We start from the raw sequence: 25,151 nt of genomic DNA on the forward strand, positions 1-25,151 counted from the left end.
CACGTCGCTGTGATAGCCCAAGTTGTCCTCCTTCGGCTCGCCCACCACACTGTTTAGGGGTGGGGCCGTCCTCCTTTTTCCGGGAGTCGTTCGCTACGAAACAGGTTAGTATACAGTGTTTCTCAGACTCAATGTTTCATACTCACAGTCACTGTAAGATCTCTTCTGATGCTCTCCTTTTTGTTACCCACAGACGATTATTTCCAGCCTCACAAGGCAGGGCGTTTCTGCCCCCAACAGGGTTGCACAGTGATTTCACTTGTATCACAATATCCTCAATATATAGCAAACACTCACGCTAACTCCGCTTCTCCTTTCATTTCGTTTCAGTATCCAGTAGTCTCCAATCGTCTTCCAACCACTATGGTTTACTTCGTCCCACACAGCCACACCAACTTCAGCCTGAGAGGAAAACAGCACAACCACAAGCGCAACACAACAGCACAAAACGAAACCTCTTCGGGGTGCTCCTTTAAAAGACCCACAGCATGCCTTTCTTTCGCCTGTGGCTCTGTCCTCTTTCCGCTCGCTTCCCGTGATACCCGGATCAACAGAGCCTTCGGGCTTGTTACGGGTAGTCGGACACCACCCTTAACATAAAGGAGAGACGCACACAGAGCAGCTCGTATCAAAAATATAGGGGTATTTGTTTAACAGAAATAGGTTCAAAATAATGGGCAGGTTGTCAAATAAAGCTCGTAGTCACAAAGGCGGAATGTTGTCTACTGCTGGGTGGCCGCAGTGTTGTAACTCCAGAAGGCACGGCTGTGCTCAGCTCTCAATCTCTGTGTGCGTGACTAGAAGCAGTCCGAGACTCTTTTATAATCAACCCATTAGGCTTCGCTCAGGTGCGGCTCATCTGTAATTAAAGAGACACTGCACTCACATATATGTAGGCATGAAGACCAGAGCTGGGGAATGTAACACCCCCACCCCAAAATGGTGACTTGTCGCCATACACTGATCAATAAAACACATATTTGTATAATCTTATGAATTTTGTACTCAGCTCACTGCCGAGCCAACCCAGACGATAGAGTTCCTGCTACAAAATCATCATTACAAGGCGTATCTACATGTGAAAAAAAGAATTAGAATTACACAGGAATATATCATAGATAAACCAAGGCATATTGCAACTACGCAATAGTTATTAAATAAACGAGCCCCCTATAAACTCTTTTTTAGCACAACTGAATGTATACGTTCTTTTCCTAATTAAAGTTTTCCAATCAATATCCAAACAAACATGCAATAACTTTTATTCTAACAAACAATTTTTTTTTTTTTTAATTAACATTGTAAAAGTGTAACATTAAGAATCCACCCTAGACAACGCATCTGCGACAATATTGTCTTTTCCCCGTACATGCACAATTTGGAGGTTAAATGGTTGAAGCAATAAACTCCAGCGCATTAACCTACGGTTTGAATTGTACATGCGACTGAGGAATTTGAGTGGGTCATGGTCAGTATAAACCATAACGGGGTGTACCGTTGAACCTAAATACACTTCGAAGTGTTGAAGAGCCAAGACTAAAGCCAAAGTCTCTTGCTCAATAGTGGAGTACTTTTGCTGAGCAGGATTAAATTTCTTCGAGAAGAAACTCACGGGGTGGTTTACATTGTCAGCACCGGATTGTAAAAGTACGGCACCCCCGCCAACATTACTGGCATCCACAGCAAGTTGGAAAGGTTTATTAAAGTCTGGCGCAGCCAGTACGGGAGCAGTCAGCAGGAGCGCTTTGGCGTTTTCAAACGCTCTATTACAGGACTCCGTCCAGTCAAACTTAGTTTTAGGGCTCAATAAATTAGTGAGGGGACAAACCACAGTCGAAAAGTTCTTGCAAAAACTGCGATAGTAACCTACCATTCCTAAGAATCGGCGTAGCGCGCGCCGATCGCAGGGCACAGGAAATTCTTGAATAGCGGCTACCTTGGCCATTACTGGAAAAACTTTTCCTCTGCCAACTACCCGTCCCAGGTAAGTGACAGTGGCTTTCCCGAACTCACATTTTGCCAAATTAATTGTGAGATTTGCATTTGACAGCCTACAGAAAAGCTCTCGAAGTTTTGTTACATGCTCGGACCAGTGTGTACTATATAGAACAATGTCGTCTAAGTACGCCTCGCAATTTGACATTCCAGCTAAAACAATATTTACTAAGCGTTGGAATGTAGCAGGTGCGTTACGCATTCCGAAAGCCATAACCTTATAATGCATAAATGCATCTGGGGTCACAAAAGCTGATATCTGTTTTGCCCTTTGTGTAAGGGGCACCTGCCAGTAACCTTTTAGGAGGTCGATTTTTGTGACAAATGTGGCCGAGCCAACACGGTCTACACAGTCATCCATCCGCGGTAATGGATAACTGTCCGGCAATGTGATGGTATTAACACGTCTGTAGTCCGTACAAAAGCGGTAAGTGCCATCAGGTTTGCCAACCAAAAGGCACGGGGAACTCCAAGGGCTAGAGCTAGGTTCAGCAATATTGTTTTTTAACATGTACTCAACCTCTCGTTGCAGAATAGCTCGCTTTTCTGGATTTACCCTATATGGGTGTTGTTTAATCGGGCATTTATCACCCACGTCAATGTCATGTTCCAAAACTGTCGTCACAGTCGGAACATCTCCGAACAGCTCAGGGAAATCAGCGATCACAGACAATATGTCGGCGGTTTGATAGGGAGTTAAATGTGATAAATGATCTGCAATGACCGACAGCATAGCAGAGTTGTTGAGTCGACCTTCAATCACGCATCGCGACGGAGGAGACACTGCGTCATCTTCTTCTACCAGTGAAGAAAGCAACACGGAGGATTCGACTGGATGAGGTAAATTGGAATTACATAAGTTAGTTTTAACATTTTCACGTGTATAATATGATTTGAGCATATTTACATGACAGACGCGAGAATGCTGTCGCTTATCTGGGGTTAAAATGACATAGTTCAAATCAGATATTTTCTTTTCAACAGTATATGGTCCTTTGAATCGTGCCTGGAATACAGAACCGGGCACGGGTAAGAGAACCAACACTTGGTCTCCAGGCTTAAATGAACGGGCTCTTGCTTTTCGATCATACCAAGTTTTCATGCTAGATTGGGTCTTTTCTAAATTATCTCTTGCGAGTTCACGCGCCCTGTATAGTCGGGTACGAACGTCGCTTATAAATTGTAATGCGCTACGAGAAGTAGGTTTGCTCAACCACCGATCTTTAATGACACTTAAAGGCGTACGCACATCGTGAGCAAACACCAGCTCTGCAGGGCTGAAACCAATTGATTCTTGCACAACTTCTCTAGAAGCCATAAGCATCCAAGGAATCGCATCTTCCCAGTCTGTACCCACCTCCAAACAATATGCACGCAGCATAGATTTTAGCGTTTGATGGTATCGCTCGAGAGCGCCCTGACTCTCCGGATGGTACGCGCTAGAGATGTGGTGACTAATTTGGAGCGACTTTAGGACTTGGGAAAAGACACGCGACGTAAAATTAGTTCCTTGGTCAGTTTGAACAAATTTTGGTAACCCAACGAAAGAAAAGAATTTTAATAAAGCCCTGGAAATTATTTTAGCCGTTATCTTCCTCAGAGGCACCGCCTCTGGGAAGCGAGTAGCAGTACACATTATAGTTAACAAGTACTGATATCCACTTTTTGACCGTGGAAGCGGACCGACACAGTCAATTATTACTTTCTCAAAAGGCTCACCGATGGCAGGTATGGGGTGTAACGGTGCAGGTGGAATTGTCTGGTTTGGTTTACCGCTGATCTGGCAGACATGGCACGTTTTACAATACTGCCTTACATCACGCTTTAGCCCAGGCCAAAAAAAATGACGAAGAACGCGGTTGAATGTTTTAGTCACACCTAAATGACCAGAAACACCATCATGCGCCACACTCAAGATAGCGCGTCTGCTTTCAGACGGCACAACAATTTGTTCAATCTCATTCCACACATCACTTTTCTGGGGTCTCCACCTCCGCATGAGCAAGCAGTCTTTGATGAAATAGTTCGGACTCTCGCTGGCACGACCTGAAACAGACTGAACTGCTTTAAAACATGAAGCAAGAGTGGGGTCTTTTTGCTGAGCATAAATAAGTTTTTCTAATGACAACGAGACATCTAACGTTTTTTTCTCCCTTTTTTCATCGTTCACTACAGGCACTGGGCTACCGCGGCACTGAGTGAAAGCGGGTTCGAAGAGCCTTTCACACTTCGCAGGGTGAGCGACAAAACTGTCACTCAGGTCGACGTCATCGGTAGGTGCTGCATCCCTCAACCTCTGAGCCTGCGACCTAGTGACGACACTTGTGGGAAATACCTCTGGGAATTTTTGTGCGCACTCATCAGGACACTCTTGAACGAGTGGTATAGACACAACCTCGGGTGGGACATCGCCACGGCTCCACACGTTTCCCCCGGCTAAATCATTGCCAAGGAGAAATGTGACACCGGGAATTGGTAAAGAGTCTTGAATGCCAACAACCACATCACCACACACCAAATCTGAATCAAGATGCACGTGATGTAAGGGAACATCGAGAAAACCCATCTCTATTCCTCGAACAAGAACACTACTGCCAGTTGCAGTCTTTTCAGACAGCGGCAACAAGCCCCGGAGAAGAAAAGACTGCGCAGCGCCAGTATCACGCAAGATGCGCACAGCAACAGCCTCTTCACCAGGCACAGATACGGTCCCATTCGTCAAAAAGGGCTCGTACACGGACTTGGTTTTCTCTGATTCTAACTCTGCACGAAATACAGGTGGCAATTTCATGGAAGAACTAACGAGACCCATTGGTTTTGTGGACTGTTTTTTCTTTAATATTAAACATTCTGCTACAACATGCCCGGGCTTTTTACTTTTTACAGTGGCATTCTTTTTCGTGTCTACATCGGTGCTAGTGGATGGATTAACTCTTAAGCGGAAACGTTCTCTGGAGATGTTATGCATTAAAACATATTCATCAGCAAGTATAGCAGCTTCAGAAATAGATTCAGCCTTCTGTTCAACTACATAGGTTGCCACAGCGTTTGGCAAACAGTTTCTAAATTCTTCTAAAAGAATTAATTCACGCAATTTCTCCTGACTATCAACCTGCTGTGATGAGCACCAGCGGTCAAACAGGGCCGCTTTATCTCGTCCAAATTCAACAAAAGTTTGACGTTCCGCTTTTTTTAAGTTCCTAAACTTCTGTCGATATGCTTCAGGAATCAGCTGATAGCACCTCAGAACTGACGCTTTCACAACATCATAGTCACCGCTCTGCGCCACTGTTAGTGAAGAGTAAACCTCCTGCGCCCTTCCCACTAAAACGCATTGCAGGAGAAATGCCCACGCAGTTTTCGGCCAACTTAAATTGGTGGCAACACGCTCAAAGTGTGGAAAATATTTTTCCACATCTTTTTCCACAAAAGGTGGCACAAGTCGGATGTGACGACTGACATCAAATGAATTCGGATTAGAAGGAGGAATACCCTCCCTCTGGGCTTCGAGTTCTAATTTTCTCAACGCCAGTTCACGCTCACGGTTCTGTGCTTGCATGCGCTCACGATCAAACTCGATTTCCTTTTCTTTAATACTTAACTCTCTCAGCCGAATCTGTAGCTGTAACGCTTCTGTAGACACGAGAGACTGCATCTCTGCAGGCAGAATGCCCTTACCAATCAAAACGGTTTGTAACACAGCCTTGATTGTATCTTTGGTGCGCTTTTCAGCAGAAGTGAGCTCAATGTTATAAAGTGCAGCCAAATTCAGCAACTGCTCTTTGGAAAATTTCAAAAATGACTCCACAGAGGGTTCTTTAACGAATGCTTCCTCTGTTGCCATTTTAACGGAAAAAGACACTTAAATGCGCAAAATCGAATACAAGAAAACACTTACCAGAAAAAAAAAAACTTAACTGCGACGAAGCTACAAAGTAGCGAATATCTAAAGTGGTCAAACAAAGAGCACACTATAGGCTACAAACGACCACGAATTGTTACTTCCACCCACGAATTTAATCTAGTACTATCGAAGTACCAGCTCTCACTAAATAGACGATATGCCACAATATATCACAAGCTTATACGACTAAACAAAAGGTATTTTGATAGGCAAGATGTTGTCCAACAAAACCAAAACAAAATTCTAAATGCCTACGCAATCTTCAGTGGCTTACTCAGCTCGAGACCCCATACGTGCCCCCTCCTGAGATATCCACCAAAATAAAATAAACTTCGATTCTAAACAAAACAGACAATCATAATTGCCCACCAGAATACTCACCAAAATGTCGTAGCATTCAAAAGTTCCGCAATTAACACTAAAGTCCAACTTAACCAAACTATTAATCCCGGACGAGCCCCCACTATGTTACGGGTAGTCGGACACCACCCTTAACATAAAGGAGAGACGCACACAGAGCAGCTCGTATCAAAAATATAGGGGTATTTATTTAACAGAAATAGGTTCAAAATAATGGGCAGGTTGTCAAATAAAGCTCGTAGTCACAAAGGCGGAACGTTGTCTACTGCTGGGTGGCCGCAATGTTGTAACTCCAGAAGGCACGGCTGTGCTCAGCTCTCAATCTCTGTGTGCGTGACTAGAAGCAGTCCGAGACTCTTTTATAATCAACCCATTAGGCTTCGCTCAGGTGCGGCTCATCTGTAATTAAAGAGACACTGCACTCACATATATGTAGGCATGAAGACCAGAGCTGGGGAATGTAACAGGGCTCTTCAAAAGGTGCGTGTCTTCATTTTGCCCTTGGCAATAAGGAGCTTTCCCCGTGTCGATCGCCTCTCGTGTCAATCACTCTCGTGTCAATCGCTCTCCCCTTGTGTTTCCTACAGAGCTATTTATGTGTGTTGTCTCCACTCCCTCCTCCAATCATGGGTTGCCACATTGATTTACCGCACCTGTTGCTCGTTCACTCATCATTTACATTGTCAGGGAGACCAAGGAAGTAAAAAGGTGCTTTAAAAATCGGGTCTGGGCGGAAACCATCTTCAAGCGGAACCTTTCTCCGCCACTTTTGGTTCCGCCCTATAAAAGTCACCCTGTGACAACATGTCATAATAACAAGAAACCATACGTCTAATAAGAGCTGGAGAGCTGTAGTTACAACCACATAAGTTAGCATGCAGTTAGCGAATGATGGTTTTGGGAAACAGCCGAATCACTGAATTTTACTGTAGCGGTAGAACCTGCAACCATAGTTGGCAAACTATGCTTTTCGGAAACACACCTCAGGGTGTTACCATGCAGTTGCTATGGTGTTCTCCGGGGTTTTACATGTTGCTATGCTGTTGCTAGGCTGTTCTGGTTAGTTTCTATCATGTTGCTGTGCATTTGCTGAGGTGTTCTGGATAGATACCACATGGATGCTTATTGGCAGAAGTCAAAGACGCCATCCACATTTTACTAATATTAAAAAATAAACCACATTTAAACTATATAAATAATGTTTTTAGGAATAAAACACTTCATAGTGCATGCTGAAGGTAGTCCTGCATCAGTTTAACGATGGTGGGCCCACAGAGATAAATGCGGTTTCTCCCCCAGGCTCTCCTGATATGGTACCATCCGCTCATGCTCTCTTTATGGCAATGCTCAAGCATCGCTGTAAAGCTGCCCTGACGTCACTCTAATCTCAATATGCATCAGCCGTACGTCAGTGCTTCTCGTTTAACCAAAGATCAGCTGAGATTACATCGATTCAGATTTACATGCCCACCATACTCCTTTAAAAATCTGTTTTAGACATAATCTCAACAAAAGAAATTTGAAAGCCTACTGTAGTGAATTTTTAAAAGACAAAACCATCCAGTGGAAGATTATATCGGTTTAGAAACTAACTCGTAAATCATATAAAAACCACAAAGAGCATCATTATAATCTGGATGCATTCTGGGGGGTATTAGATGGCGTGTATATAGCGGCTAAACACTTACCTCTTATTATCATTGTTGAAATAGTTACAGGCTGTGAAGATGAGCATAAGTTCCCTCGAGCCTCCAGGGACCCATTTTTTTCATAGCCCTGTCTCTGACGTCAATGGCCCGGCTGTCCTGTGGATTGTCACAGCAGACGTTTAGAAAGGGAGAATGTGTGTGTGTTTAAAGTGAAAGCCTGTAACCTTCCACAGCGGTTAATATTGGAAGGGTTCAGAAACGTGCATGAGGTGTTTGTGGGTTTAAAGCATGTGTACACGTGTGTGTGTGTGTGTGTGTGTGTGTGTGTGTGTGTGTGTGTGTGTGTGTGTGTGTGTGTGTGTGTGTGTGTGTGTGTGTGTGTGTGTGTGTGTGTGTGTGTTGTGTGTGTGTTAAAGGCTTGGAATGGTGGAAGTGAGAAAATCCTGACAAAGCTACAATTAGACAACAGCATAAAAATATCGGTGTATGATTTAATTTTGTTACACAGAGCCTCCTGTATGAGTGTCAGTCTCACAGATGTTTCACTGCAGTGTTCTTTATATTGAATGCATGAAAGATTGTGTTGAGTTTATTTCAAATTACTATTATTATTATACTGTGCAGTGTATACACCTAATGCTGCATACTATTTTTACAGTTTGTAAAACAGTATGCATTATTTCATTAAATGTAGTGTAAAAAATAGTATGTCAATGTTATATGTGAATTTGAAATAAATAAGGCGATTTTTTATATTTTTTATTTTTTTGTCAAAAAAGAAACCTTGGCTGCGGTCACTTTTCGGCTTATTTGTCATCCTGGAAATGTAAAGTCAAGAGGAGCACATTGTATTGTGACATACAGCATTCAGTTTTCTCTTGTTATACTAAACAGATAGTAAGACTAGTACAGTACATCATGCTATTGAAAACATTGCTGTCGTCTCTGCACTACTGAACGCTGGGCAATGTGTTAATCTAATATTCCTGCTCAAACTGGCTGTCGTGCCTGGCACAGTTTTTCCTAACTAAAACAAAAATGACAAGTCTATTACACTTTGTAAGATCCAGAGCATCAAAGATGGCGCGCCCAGTTTTATTTGGTCTGTGACGCATGAGGTCTGTTTAGCTGTGCCTTTTATAGCTTTCTGCCCCTGATTAATAGGTTTGAAATGTATAAAAGACAACACTTCAGTTTTCAATTCAAATGCATAATATCCGATTTTTGATATAAAATTAATGATAGCTACCACATTGTATATCAACAAATTCTGATGTAAATGTATCAAAGAGGACTGCATTTTACAAAAGCTTTGCAGATCTCCACAGTGCACCACGCATCAAAGCCACTTGTGTGTTTATTTTGAAATAATTTTGTGATGCATTTCATCCTTTTGTTGAGAACCTGTAGCAACAAACAAGCAATAAAGAATTTTACTGCATTTACTGTGTTTACAGATTTTATAAAAAATAATAGACATTATACAGTGTATGCTTCACAGTTTTTATCAGCCATATTCTGTATTTAAGTGATTACAGAATAATTCAGCAATTTTTGTTAAGGGATAAAAATTGATATTATTTTTAAGGGATACATTTAGTACAGTTTAAGTTTAAATTTTATTGGATTAATTTTCAACAAACATTAAGAGCAGACAATGTAACAAAGTATCTGTATTTGGAATATGGCTCTGCAAAAGATGACAACATCACTATGACATTAGGGTTTAAAAGGAAATTGTATTGGTTATTGGCAAAGATATTCACCGCTAGAAGTTACATTGGAGCTCATTTATAAGTGATACCTCAACCTCTTTGGATGGGTTTGTGCAGTGCTCATGATTAGAGATCACAAAATCAGGAGTGTATTTGCAATGCATAATTCTTGTTCATTTTATGGCATAAACTTCTCACAAATTGCACCTTTATGTATGGCAAATGACACACTTGTCTATTTCTCCAGATAATATGCAACTATGAGTGTGCAATTTGTATGCTGTTTCTACCTTCAAGTGTAAACATTGTTCCTCTGTTTGTTTGAATGACCAGACACACAAGCAGCAGTGTTATGTTAATGTTTCAGAGAAGAACAGTCTCTCCCGATTGTTGAGTCTGGTTTCTTCTTGCTCGCTGGAAGACTGCTGACATGAGGTTTAATATTAGGGTTTTATACTTAGTTAATATTGCCTTTAGTATAATTGTCTGACCACATCTTATAGTCATTTAACTATATGAAATGCTATGTAGATTCTTTATGCATATTAGTTTGCCTGTTTTTATATCATTTTCTCTTTCATTTTTGGCCCATTTTTATGTAAGCTGGATGACACGTCTGATTTAATTTGATACTTGTCGTTTTATGCTTATTGACGAAATGTGCAAACCTTTTGATAATGACAGGTATTTTTGAAGCATGCCCATTTTTTAAAATTGGTTTTAATTCAATCTTTCTTTTTTTTTAGAAACTGTGTTTTCATTATAAAATGTAAATTAGTGATTCTATACATTTTATGATATCATGCATTCGCTAATATTATGTATTCTGTGTATTTTCTATTTTACATGTTTTCTATCGTTTTTTCTCTATATTGCTTATTGTCTTTTGTCTCCACGCATGTACTATTAGGCCCATTTGTTTACTTTAGCTGATCTGCAACAAATGCAAAATTGTGAAAAGCATTTGTCCTTGTGTTTGGTGATAAATAAAACAGAATTTAACTAAATTAAGATTAATATTGGCAGTGTTCAAAATGACATACCATACATACATGCATACTGTGCACTTATGTATAATGTACTGTATACCAGGCGGCTTGTGACTGCTCATCCGAGGGGCGCTAATTCAAAATAAGTGTTCGGAGTGTCATGTGTGTGGTTCCTTTTATCAAAATATGTGTTTTGTGCCTCAAGAGATCTTGTGTGCATCATGTGTTTTGTCAAAATAAGTGCCTGCTGCACACGTGTCAAAACCATTTATGATAAAAGAGTTCCCAAAATACACGCAAGACACTCCCTTAACAGTAAACTCTGATTATACATGAGATTATGCGAGTATCTGGCAAACGCGAGCGTCTCTTTTATCATAAACCCTTTAGATGCATCTGCAGCAGGCACTTATTTTGACAAGCACACATGATCTCACGAGGTGCAGAACACATATTTTGAAATTACAAACCACACACATGACAAGCTACATACATGTTGTGACGAACTTCACATTGAGCGCCCTCGAAAAAAGAAGTCACCGGCCGCCACTGCAATAATCAACCTGACCCTTTAGGTGGATGATTGATACAGTAGTTATACCAGCCACATCTTTTCTGACTAATTTGTGGATGACTAAAAGTGAACTTTTGTGCTAAATTAAATTAAGCATGCATAGTGCATGTTATTTTCGAAATAATGACTGGATGGCGGTTCCTAAATGAATGCAGAAATTTTTTTCGAATCAGTGCAAAGCTAAAAAAATAGTACCCAGAATGCATTGCACTGCAGCCATTTTTTAAACATATCCTCTTTTATCCTCAAATAAACTAATTTATTTGGTGCAAGTACGCTGTAAAAAAATGTAGCTTGACAGCACAATTGAGTTTGAATTTCAACAAACCAACATTATGGTGATTTGTGTTTGCATTTCATCAAGGCTGGGTTTCTCAATAACAATTAAACTTAGCACTTAAGAGCGCTTTCTACAAGCTACTTAACAAACATTTCTTGTTCATTTACATGTGTTTCCCAAAAATGCACGTAAAGCGATCGCTCTCAGCTGGGTTTTAAGTGCTACTTACTATCCGTTTGTCAAGTGCTGATATGTCAACTATAGAACGACTCGTAATTGTAGCAGAAACTTGTTTAGCCTGTTTAGATGTACACTAATATTTTTAATAATATTGTTCATTATTGTCCAATGACTTCTTTTTTATGTTTTAATAATTTGTGCATCATGATATATTCTTTTCCATATTAAAGCCGCCTTTCCACTGCATACGACATACGGAAACGACAGTCAGAGTTCTCCCCCTAGTGGCAGTCGTAATGAAGTTTCAGTTTAATCGTATATGGGAGGGAAGCTCATTCCAGCGCAAGAGGCTTCATTCTAATAAATTTACCATGGTGGAATAAATAAATGAATGCAAATGAATGAAACAATAAACAGCTATGCATATATGACAAAGATTGCCAATATTTTTTTGAGAGAACATATGAAGACAAGATTAAAATAATTACATACACAAATTAAATGAATAATGTATTTATTATCAGTAATCAAAAGTTTTTTTTAAAAGGATTTAAGTGTTAAAGTTAAACAAAAAGGATTAATCATTTTTACCTCACAAACAGTTTATGATTGGAATACAATGAAATACATAACTTCCGGTCAGAATATCGCATGCGGTTTAGTCGCGCAAGTTCAAAAATTTTTAACGGATCCAACGCTCAAAACGGATCCGATATTTACGCATCAGCAGATGGTCGGCACTTCACGCAGACCCTTTGCGACTCTCCATAGGAAATGAATGGCTTCCGGCTTATCGGCCGTCGTTTGTCGTGTGCAGTGGAAAGGCGGCTTAAGTTAGGAATCGTCCTACTGCGCAATGCCTTCTGCATTTTACATTATAGTTTAGATTATTATTATTATTTGTTTTTATTATCTATGTTTATTTATTATTATGGATTTTTGCAGTGTACCGTACATATTTATATTGAGCACAACCTTTGGCCATTATGAACCGTCAGAGAATAAATTAAGGTTTAGAGCAGTTTCTCTACAAATCAGGTGTTTCTTCAAGTATTGCCTTCTGAATTTAATGGAATAGATGAAAGGCAATGTGTGAACATTATAAAAGCCTAAAAACCTTAAATTATGTGGTTTCTTTAATCAAATGCCATTTTCCTTCCAAACAACAATATTTTTATTGTTGATGAAATATAGCAGCAATTGGAAGGAACTGTTTATCAATTTGCTAGTACCAACTTTTACCAAAATTGCACCAAATACGTTTTCCTTCTTTATTAATTTATGTTCAGTCACTTAAATTTTTCATTTGAAAAAGATTTTTCATTTAAATATTTATATTAAAGCAATTTAAACAAATAAACAAAGAACCCAATAACTAAATATAGATTTAAAACATTACATTATTGTCATTGCAGGAGTGCAATTTGCTGGTTGTCCTCCAGGGGACCTTGTATCTCTGTTGACTTACGATGCACTTATGCATTAATGATTACTCCAAAGAACTTGTAGATCTACGACGATTTTCAAGTGCTACTTAAGTTACAATGCTTTTGGGAAACAGCCCGTAATATTAAGATCAGTCTTACAGGAAACAAGGCCCAGCTTGTTTGCATTTAAAGGGACACATCCAAAAACGGCACATTTTTGCTCACACCTACAAAGTGGCAATTTTAACATTTTATAATAAATTATCCGTGGGATACTTCACACATGTACCCTGGGGACACCAAACATGTATTTTACATAATAAAAAAGTCTTACCAAATGTCCCCTTTAAGTTAAAATAATAAAAATATGTTGATATATATTTTTTTACAGTGTATTAAAGCAATGGATATGCATGTGTCAAAATATATTCCCTTAAATGTATTACTCCCTTGACAAGGACTTGTTTAGGCCGTAAGAGTTTGTTAATGAGTATTTAAATAAATTATTGTGTAATAAAAGTGCATTATAACTATGCATAATAACCAAGAAACATCTGTTTGTATAATGCAGGTCATACATGCAGGGCAAGTCTAAACTTACAAACAGCACGTAGTACTGTCTAGACAAGAAGCTGTCTTCCTTGTGTCTTTTTTTAAGACCCGATAAAATAATTTTTTATAGCTTTTAGCATGCTTTAAGTTTGGCAGCAAATTTTTTTTATATTTTTATCTTATTTTAAGTCTTTGTTCTTCTTGGAAAATACTGATGACTCCTCTTGAGAACATATGCATGTCCAACTTTTTAGTCTGATGTAGTTATCTCAAAATAAGAATCTGACTAGCAATGGTTTACAGTTGTGATGTAAAATTAAGGTTATTGGCACTTGAATATTTGAATGTAAATCAAAGTGAAATTAATAAGCAAAATGCAAGTAAATTATTTGCAAACATTTCCATTGATGTACAGCTGCAGATCTGTAATATTATTGATGTCTGAAAAAGTAGCAGATGTGAAAATAAAGCTTCATTAATCTTTTTCCTAATTTTTCATGTGATACAAAATTCTTTTGTTTTCCAGATCCAAATAAAAGTCAAACACATACAAACCTTCATTACCAGGAGCTGTAAGCTTGCCGATGTTAAGAGTAATAGCACTTGAACATACAGAGCTTAGGAAAACCCTTAAAACCGCATGACATAAGTTTGGTTTGCGAAAATTCCCTTTAGGCTCTAAACACCGGGTGGTTAGAAATGGGAAAAGAGGTAGCTGCTGTAAAATGACTCTTATCCACAAAGTCCTGAGTGACATTTACATATTCTTAATGGATCAGCATTCAGTGCTGAGCTCCCCACCCACGTCACCGCTGGTCTCTTCTGATGTGGCGTCTTACTGTGTTGCAGGGCAGGTTTCCTCATATGGTTATTACCCTATAATTCACTCTGCAAGGATATACAAGGCTATTTACAGTGTGGTTTTGCGATGAAAGAGATGAGGTTGTGAATCAGAGAGGTTCTGCGCAGGAGCTCTGGTTGAAAGACCTAAGGTAGGTCTTGTAACGTCCGAAAGGAAATGGATTTGAACACATATCTCGATGAGCCCAAAAGATCTGATATGATTTGCACTTTTTTCCCCACACACTGTAAAACGCTGTGATGATGTCTGAGGCATGCATGTAAACTCTCACAAAAGTTTCCTGCACAATAAAATTCGTACTTTGCTTTCCACACCAATGCGTTAAAAATGAGAATAAAAAAAATAAATTTAAAGAACAAAACATTTAAAAGTATACAAATATACAAACAATGCAACAAAATTTACAGTAAATAAGTAGTGTATGTGCAAATCACATGAAAAAAATATTAATTGAAGTGGTTGCACGCAATTCAATTATCTAAATTTAGATATATGTATTTAGTTACACTTATTCAATTGTTTTTAGTTACTTTAGCACAATTTAATTGAGTTGATCTGAGTAAAAATGACTTTAATTCAGCAATGCTATGTTAGTTCTACTCAAATTAAGAAAGATAAAGTTATAATGCAACAGCACACATTAGCAAACTAACCATAACTTACACTCAATTGAAACAGATGCTGATTTTGGCATAAACATTTCCAAAGTAAATTATTTCTAATTAAGACATTTACACTTACAGTACAATGTAACGCTCAATGTAATGAGGCTCTAGTTGTCTGTACATTGGTAACCAATGTACAACAAATGTAACCCAACAACAAAACAGAAACTCTTTCAAATACAAATATAACTAAACATTAATATGTCCCCCTCTTTTGTTATCTTAATTAGAAAAACCTTTATTTGATATTAACTCCCATTATTCAGTCTCAAGCAATATTTATTTAATCCAACACAAATTATTTATGCCAAATTAAATCCAAAAAGTAGGATGATACACCTAAAAAACACTTAATATTTTTCATTAAAAAAACTATTATAATGGATTAAATAAGCAAATTGTATTATGTTAAATTTAAGTAGTGTTAGAATCATGCGGGGTGGGACGAATGTATATATGGTGATATGGTGAGTGTATTTGAGGTAGTTAGGGTTCACCTTTTTTGCTATTCCAAAATTAAAATGCTCTGTTGAACCATATTAAAGGTAGGGAAAAGTGTACTATTGTATCATATATTACATATTATGCATAATAGGCAACTTCTGACTTAGTACATTTACCACATGCAGTATACCACAATGCATATTTATTTCTGAGAAGATAACACTACTGATTTAAGTATGCAAGATAAGGTCATCAGAGAGCAGTGTGGTATACTGTTTAAAACATTTTTGTTACAGTAAATATAGTATGAACTACAGTACATACTGTTAGCTGACACTAACATGCCATTTTGAACATAGCCATTGCAAAGTGAGAAAAAAATATTTTAAATATCTAAAAAAAAAAAAATTATACCTAGAAAAAAATATATTTACAAATGATTAATTTATTATCTAAACTTGTGCATATGTTCAGGAAAAAAATAAATTGAATTAAAATATACATCATAGCCTATATATAATCAAAGAGTAGAGATTGGAAACATGAGTATGTTACAGTAATATCAAAGTGAAAATCAGTTCTTGCAGAGTCATTGCCCGCTCAATTGGAGTTGTTATGAACCTTATGAGAAACTGCTTCAATTTACTGACACTGATATACCAATCTTAATGCAATATTGTGCAAGTGGTTTAAACAGGAGTCAAGCTTTATTTGGTGGTAAATTTTTGTTAAACTAGTTACTTTTAAAGAATGAATTGCAAGTGTTCCTTAAAAAGTATATTGCGTACCATGTGCAGTTCTTACCAAATAAAGAAACATTTTGCAAGCTCTTATTTTATCCACCAACTCAAGTCTAAATGCTCAGTCACCAGATGAAGAAATATTTCTTTAGTTTTGGAAAGTGTGGGGCCCAACAGACGTCAATGGGACGTCAAAATGATACAGGAAATCCTTTAAATAAACCTCAGGGTAAAAGAACTGGAACAGAAACCCAACTCCGGTAATAATTACACAGAACGTCTCTACTGTATGCCATGCTGCAATAACAAACTGAAACTTCACAAAATGTGCATTATTGACTCAAAATTGTCTACATGAACAACCTGTTAAAACATGATTTTCCTATTATGCTTTTGCATGAGCTTGCAATTTTATTATCATGTAGTATTTTGCAACCTTTTTCAGCAATATAAGCTATATATTCTAGTAACCTGTGATGGAGTCGCACATCGCTTTGATTGGGTTAATTTAAAAAATGAAATAAAATGAAATTAAGCGTAAGAATCACACACTATCACCTAAAATCACTTGAACAATCATTAAAAATCTGTTGTTGGTGTTGTGCTTTTAAGAATCAAAATAGGTCCAATTATTTTATTTTATTATGCTTAGAAATAGAAAACTCAGATAGAGAATATTTTTATATTGATTTTTTTAACAATAACCCAATTCTAAAATTACGCACGAGGGTTTGCAAAAAAATATAACGGGTTTGCAAAAAAATATAACATGTGACTGTACAGCTGTAATTTTGTATTATTTTCTCATATATATAATGATTTCGTCGTCTTTTCTGCAGCAGTAGTTTTTCATTAGTACACTGTGCCAAAGCGAAAAGCTGAGAACACACACACAAGCGCGCACTCGATCTGTTTCACACACAGTAACTGACGCGAGCTGACGTCAGAGCACTTCAGCCCACAGCAGCGCACGCTTGCATGATTTCTTCGCTTCAGCCATTCGTTTATAAGATTACGGTCATTTGTTTTCGATGACAGCAGATTTTATGAACGAACTGTATGTTAAAACAATCTGTGAAAAGTCCAGTCTTTAATGTTGTCAGAAAGATTCCAGTGCGCGCACAACCCAGCATGTTTGTTTGTGTAGCAGCGAATGGCGTCTATGGCAGCGCTTATAAAACACTCATCTGTCTTTCAAATTACACGAACTGCTTTCAAATTAATTCCCCAACGTCCTGCCTCGACACTATAAAATAAGAGGATGTACAACCCTGAGAAACGACGCCCCCAAGCCCCCCCGAGCAGTGGGAAACACTGATGTGAGACAAACACGCTACAGCAGTACACCGGAGACGAGCAGCTGCGCCAGAGTGCGCGCAGCCGGGGAGGAGACGCGCACACGCCGCCGCAATCAGTGCCGTTCTCCGGCTCGACTCAAGTCGAGCTCCCTTAATTCCATTGCTTCTTTTATAACATTATACTGTGGGAGAGGACTGGGCGCGTCTGCAGTACTGGACAGTGCGCGTAACTACACAGCGTTGTCTGACGCGCTTTGATGTCATCCGGCGTTTGAATCGGATCGGATCATTTCGTTTATAGAAGCAGGACTACATTAAACCGAGAGGCACATCGCGTCAAGAGTTATCATTACTCGCTTTCGGTCAGACATGGAAGATGGTCCGCCTTCAACAAGCTGTTTCCGAAGGTTTACGGACTGTTTTCTTGGCTCAAGTAGGTGTCTTTATTAATTCCCATGTCCGTCATTCTTTGTTGCATGCAACTTCGAATTGCAAACTTTTGGTTGCTTTTATTTCTTCAACATTAACTTTGAGCAGGAATATAACGATTGCAAGATTGTGTTATTTGAACAATCATGATCATTATAAGTTGTTGTTAAGATAATTCTCTACCATCACCTGTTATGTGTGTTTCTGCTCAGTTTCTCAGTGCAGTAACTGGGTGGGGACATACATGTGTTAGATTTTTTATTTTTATTTAGATTAAATAAAGGTGACACTAAACTATATTCACTGTACATGTTTAAAAACGCACAGAGACTAACACAATAGTCAGTTGAATGCTACTGGAATGCTAATTAGCCAGTGTAATTTATTTGGACATGTCTAATTGAGGAGCAAGACAAGTAATGCATAAACATTGGACCTGTTTATAAAAAAGGACATTCATCGAGTCCTTTACTATCTGCAACAGCCTGTGGTATAGCAAAAGTTGTCCTTTGGGCAAGCACTGTACAGTAGACTTTTTCTTCATGGCATAAATGTGCACATACACCGTACAGTAGTTGTGGGATCTTTAAAGTGTTTCTTTTGATCAGTAATGGCCTGAAGTGTCAGAAATTATGTTTTTCATTGAATGGATTTGAAGGGAGATTTTCAGGATTATTTTTATTTTAAATGAGCATTTATTAACATTTCCTGTCACATTCTTTATTGTCAAAGACTTAACACTTCATTATCTTAAAAAATGCTCGGTCTGAATAGATAACATTTTTTATTGCCTATTAAATTCAATCCATATAATCTCATATTTTTTGACTGTGTGTAGAAGTCTTTAAAAATTGTATATATTAAAAAAAATTTGGGTCATTTTTGTAACTTAAGTCTTTGACCCTGATACAGTATGTGCCGTACTGAGATAATATCAAAAACTGTTTTCAATTATCTGTCGCCTTTATGCCCATAAATGGACTATAAGTGTAGGTATTGCTATATTTACACTTGACACATTATGCACATTTGCTTCTAATGCTGCATATTTGGAGAAAGGAAAGTAAATTGAATGCATATTTTTGCTCCATGCGTGCATTTTGCTGCACAACACAATGTAATTGAATGCTAATCTTCATGCTTAATAGTTGTAATGTCATGTGCAATTGAATACCTTTTAGAAATTACCATTTGTTTCGCTTGACAAATACTTTTAGTAGAAGACAATACATTAAGCCTGTATATTGCAATAAGAACTTCATACACTAAACCCCACCAATATACGTTATTTAACCTTTTTCACATTTTCTGTTGAAAAAGGATCCATGTTAGTGCTACAAAAAAAAAAAGGGCAGGAGTCACACATGTTCATTTTCATCCAAAGCTATAATAAGATATTATGTTTATATGGCAGAGGCTCACTGTCCTGTCTTGCAAATAATTTAGGAGAGCTTTACAGGTAGAGGAATTATTGTGCTTAACTTCAAATACAATTTCTCACAATTCATAGCAGTAACTCAGAGATGCTGTGTTACCACCATACTATGTTTGTTTTATGTTCCTGAAAGATAATGAGGAAATAAAATGCATGCATAATGTATATGTTCATATCTGCATATCATTCGCATATCTGCATACATAAAACCTTTATGTGGTGCTCCGTTTCATTGTGCAACGTTGGTTATATATTGTACTTATACATTGTACTTATCAGTTTCATCCAACATGATATGTGTGTTTCCGCTTCAAAATCAAATAAAGCACAGGGTATTTCTCCTGCTTCAATGTCACAGAAATGAGCTACACAAAGGATATTGTGCAGTTTAAGATTTTTTTACTTTAGATTTGCTACACTAATGAAAAAAATCACCTGGGCAGTTTAATATCAACATTAATGTGTCTCAAACTTCTGTTGAAAGTGGTCCAACAGCTTCTGCAAGCTATATAATATAATATAATATAATATAATATAATATAATATAATATAATATAATATAATATAATATAATATAATATAATATAATATAACATAATATATACCACAGGGCTGTTGAATGCTTTATTTTGATTGGTTGAGAAATGTTTCATAGGTCTTGATTTTTTTCTATAAACCACACACCTAACCTGTCAAATTTCTTAAAATAACCACCAGAGCAATATTTGTTTTAACCCTTGTATAAGTGGATAATTGACTCCAATCCTTTAAATTATTTGAAAATAATGCACACCTGCTTTACGTTGTGCGGTATTATCACCTCGGGTGTGCATTATTTTCAAATAATTCAACGGTCCATCGTAAATTATTCCTTTTATAATATAATATAATATTAATTTTGGTCTTTTAATGTTGAACATTTATTATTTGTTTCACTTAATTCTTTAATTCAGGATTGTTGTTTTCCTTAAAGGGACGCTCACTTTTTAAAAAATATGCTCATTTTCCAGCAGAGTGAAACATTTGATTTTTACAGTTTTGGAATCCATTCAGCTGATCGACTGAAAAGCAGGCGCAATGATATTACACAGCGCCTGAAAATAGTCCCCTTGGTTATGTTCAATAGCAGGGGACTTTTTTCGGGCACTACGTAATATCATTGTGCCTGCTGCAGCCATGTTACATCAGCAAAGTCCTTGATTATAACGCCAGAATGAGAGTATAGTTCCTAGACATATCTGCCTAGAAAATCACAACTTTTTATTTTCTGTCGGTCTTAGTACACCATGTAACTACAGAAGAGTCAAGTTTTAAATAGGAAAAATCGAAACTCTGGTCATTTTTTTAGCGTGATGCTAATGGTCTAATCAGATTCAATTGATTATGCTAAGCTATGCTAAAAGTGGTGCCGCCAGACCCAGAGATCGGCTGAATGTATTCCAAAATGGTAAAAATCAAATGTTTAACCCTAGGGGAGCTGGAAAATGAGCATATTTTCAAAATAAAGTGGAGTGTCCCTTTAACAGACCTAAAACCCAAATCTGTGTCCCAACCTCCGAGCTGAAAACCACTGCACTTAATTTTTACTCTTATTTGTTTTATGGCCATTTTGTCTCCATTAGACAGGATTGTAACAGAAGCAGAGGACAGTGGATGGACAAGAGACTAACAGCACTAACACAACTCGTACATAATTGCCAGGGTTTGTTAGGAACCATGATTTATTCTAGGGGCGTCATGCACCAGTTTTTTTCGAAAGGGGTCTCAGTGTGCACAAACAGACATTAAAAGCAATAATATTGAACAGTGGTTGACAGTATTTTCCTTAGTGGCCCCAACTTAAATTTATAACAATCTGAGCCGTCTGCCTTCAAAAACTCTGTATTATATTGGCAAAATTGCATTTATGTTAAATTACTTTTTAATGTTGCTCATTTGTGCCATTAATGCATTTGTACAACAACTGCATTCTGCTATAAAAAAGTAATGTAATTTTAAATGCACAAAGTATATAAACAATGAAAATGACAAAAACAAAAGTCACATTTTTGACGTTATATGTGAGCATGTGTGATTCAGTGTCCCCATGAACTCTGGCATTGTACAATGATGAATGAAGAAATCTACATTGAGAAATGGTTCAGCTTTGTACACAGCAAGGGTTAATTGCATGTTACCATAGCGGGTTTTGTAATTTGTTTGTTAGCGTTTCTGAAGACGTCTTAATTCCTGAGATAGTAAAATGCAGCAGCAGCGAGCCTGTGACCGCACACAGAAGCTGATGATTTCTGCGGTGCCTGCCACCTGAATGAAGCTACATGTGATCAAAACCCATGATCCAAACATCAAAATCTGATTATATTACTTGGCTCAAGAAACAGTTTGAATGGGTATGAGTCCTCAGAGTGAGTAGCCAAACTCAAATTAAGAGTTGTGGAAGATTTTTTTTGCCATTAGTAATATTGTGATGTTGTCTGTGAGCAGTAGATCAGTGCAGATGGGTTGTAGGGAGTTTGTGGTCGGTGTCATTGGAGCATCTCTCACAAACAGTACAATGCAGGGGCTTTCTTACTGCTGTCTATACTGCAGGTCTGCTGATATCAGCACAACGCTGCAGATGCAACACTGCAACAATAAACAAACACACATTGATTATCAATCATTTTAATTCATTATAGTTTCCAGTTTTAATTGTGTAATGTTGTTGCTGATGATTTTTGATAGATGAATCAGTTTATTAACTGACTGTAGAGCTAGTTGTTGTTATATTAGGGTGAGGATTGTGTTAGATATAAAACTGATAAAATGATGCTTATTGTTTACAGTGTTACAACTGGCACTGTTCCAAAGCCGGTTTCTAACAAAAACTTCCATTTCGCTGACATATTTTCCATTAGAAAATGGCCCTTAAATGAGTTTAATTTTGTTGAAGCAAAATATAATTTCTCCTTTCATTTTCTTAAATTTGGGAATAAATAGGACCCAGACAGGTTCTGGACAGGTTTTGTGTAAATCATTGAATAAAATCTTACCCATATTAGATTTGAAGTAAAACAATAAGTCAAATTTTAGTATTATAATTAAATCTAGTATTGGACAAGCAGACAGCAGCACACTGTTGTAAGTCAAACTTTATGATGCCAAGGACTCCCAAATATGATGAACCATTCGTGGGGGTCCCCCTTCCTAAAATATATATCAAGCTATATATTTTATTGGCTACACTTAGAGTAACACCCGTAGTATAGTCTGTTTTTTTGTGTACACGAACGTACGCGCATGGTCGTTCTCACAAGCCTTCAAAGTATAGTTCATTCAATTCATACACAGACGTTCGACGCATATGCATTGCGACAAAATACAAATCATCTCCTGGACTTCATAGTACATTCTCCTGTAGGCACATGCGCAACTTACACGTACAATGTACACAGGGTTTCACCATAGACTGTAAAAAAATCTGGACGTAGTGTTTGTGACTTCACCCAAAGGTTTGTGAAGAGCTTTTTTGAAGCCAATAGTTTGCAGGGCCTGCCGTTGCTGTCTTGGCATCGCATCACTATCAGATAATCGAAAATGGTTAAAGAGGCACGGTCCACGGTTGGTGAAGCTGAAGTGGCTGGTTGCTGAAACCACACCCACCTAGTGTGAGGGTAGTGACAGCAGTGGCAGTTCACCCGTCACTCAAGTGGCCACGCCTTTAATTATGTAGAACTTTAAGGCTTAAAGGTGCAGTGTGTAACTTTTAGAAGGATCTCTTGACAGAAATGCAATATAATATACAAAACTATAATATTAGGGGTGTATAAAGTAGTGTTTGGAGTCAAGACCACCTAAACCGAGACCCAGTCATGACCAAGAACAGGACAGGCCAAGACGGAGACAAGACTAAGACTTTAAAGGGTCGAGACCAAGACCAAGACAGGCCGAGACCAAGTCAAGATCAAGAACAGTGCAAGTCACTGCATTAAACACTTATGAAAAAATGTGGAATATGCATATGATTAGGCACTTCTTGTCTGTGTGTGTGTGTGTGTGTGTATGCCATGAGAAAAGTTGATAAAATAATCAAAGCCATTGCAGATATGTGGGAATTTATCTTTGTCTGTAAGCAAAGTGAACAAACACTAAAGAGCTGAAATCAACTTAACCATTTATGTCTTTCCATGGCTTGCCATCCACTTAACAAAATGCAGGTGTTTTTAGTAATAAAATTTGATAAATTGTAATAAAATAATGCTTTAACAATGCCAACATCATATGCCAAACCTGAATAAACTACATAAAATTAATGATAAAAAACATTTGTGATGTGCCATCAGTTGTGGTCTTGACCGGTATGGAAATAAAATTCCGAGTCCTCTTTGTCTGAGACCGAGTAAAAATGCGGTCGATTCAAGGACGAGACCAAGACCTTTAAAAAGTACACTAGTATAAAGACCTTTCATAATGCACCGTTATGTTTTTATTACCTTAGAATGAGACGTTTTTATCTACATACATCAAGGGTCCCCTTACATGGACGTCGCCATTTTGTGCCGCCATGTTTTTTTTATTACGTTGTCTCCGACAGTGATATGTTTGTCTTGTGGCAGCTACCGTAGCTTCTCCATGATTTCAGTGAACGGTGGACTGAGCAATTCATAATCTCACTGCTAGATGCTGCTGAAATTTACACACTGCACCTTTAATGTAATTTAAACAGATGAGTTATGAAAAATTCCCCCTCTCACAGTTGTTATGAAGGGCAAAATTAGCTATACAGACCAAAAAACACTTTTTGTACCAGGCTGTAAACATATTTATTTTGCTGTAAAGTTGAGCATTTTAACATGGGGGTTTATGGGAATTGATTCCCACTAGGAGTCAGTCTTTAGCGTCCAGTCGAAGAATTGCAGTTTTAGTCCTTTCCGTGTTGGCTTTACGAATGAGATCGGAAGGTTGCCCCTGGGTTTCACAAATCCGTCGTTGCACGTTTTATACGTGCACTCTTCTGATGAAGAAAATTGCGTCAAGTGCATTTTTCGCGGACCCTCCCTGAAAATGTTCAGCCTTATTGCTACATTTTCAAATCAGATTTATTTGTACTGCAGCAAATTTCACTGAAATATTCTGGGGACCCCCTAGAACATTCTGGAGGCCCCTTGGGGTTCCCCGGACCCCAGTTTGAACTGGTCTAGCGTAGGGTGTTTTATCAGCCCTGCTCTGGTGTGGCCACAGTGGCTACCACTGAGGCTACACCAGGTCAACGCTAATGTGATCTGACAGTCCATCTACGGAAAGCTTAACTTAATGAAGAACACTACATTGTCATGCAGGAAGCGCTCATTCCAGACACTTCCTCCCTCAGCTGGATGTCATTTAATCATCTCTGTGAATTCCCTTCTCAAGCAGCCTTTCACCAAACACAAGTCAATGAAACTGCTCATGTGACATACATTGAAACAAACACAACACATCTTACAGCCACATGTCGAGGTCCAGCATGCAGCATCGTCTGCTGGAAACCGTATCAATAAAAGAAAAGGAAGATTTTGAATATTATATATTTGTCTTATTTGTTAGAGATTTGTGGGAGCCATGACGTAGTGAATAGCGCGCGGTCTGTTGATGTGTCCAACTTGGGAACCGGCAGGTGATGCAGATTCATGTT

At 38.1% G+C, this 25,151-nt stretch overlaps 1 protein-coding gene across 4 annotated transcripts in view; it reads left to right on the forward strand.

Annotated features, from left to right (window-relative positions):
• The window catches only part of pde10a (phosphodiesterase 10A), a 132,717-nt gene that overhangs the window by 26,656 nt on the left and 80,910 nt on the right, over positions 1-25,151 (forward strand). The window contains exon 1 of one of the 4 annotated variants that reach the window (XM_065251218.2): positions 17,403-18,067. The exons of the other annotated variants lie outside the window; for them this stretch is intronic. Within the exon in view, the coding sequence (XP_065107290.1) occupies positions 18,004-18,067 (64 nt within the window). The 5' untranslated portion in view covers positions 17,403-18,003. Of the gene's footprint in view, positions 1-17,402; positions 18,068-25,151 lie in introns of those variants that run through there. 4 annotated transcript variants of the gene reach the window in all.

The sequence above is a fragment of the Paramisgurnus dabryanus genome, chromosome 20 (genome assembly GCF_030506205.2).
Source record: "Paramisgurnus dabryanus chromosome 20, PD_genome_1.1, whole genome shotgun sequence".
Lineage (NCBI taxonomy): Eukaryota > Metazoa > Chordata > Actinopteri > Cypriniformes > Cobitidae > Paramisgurnus > Paramisgurnus dabryanus.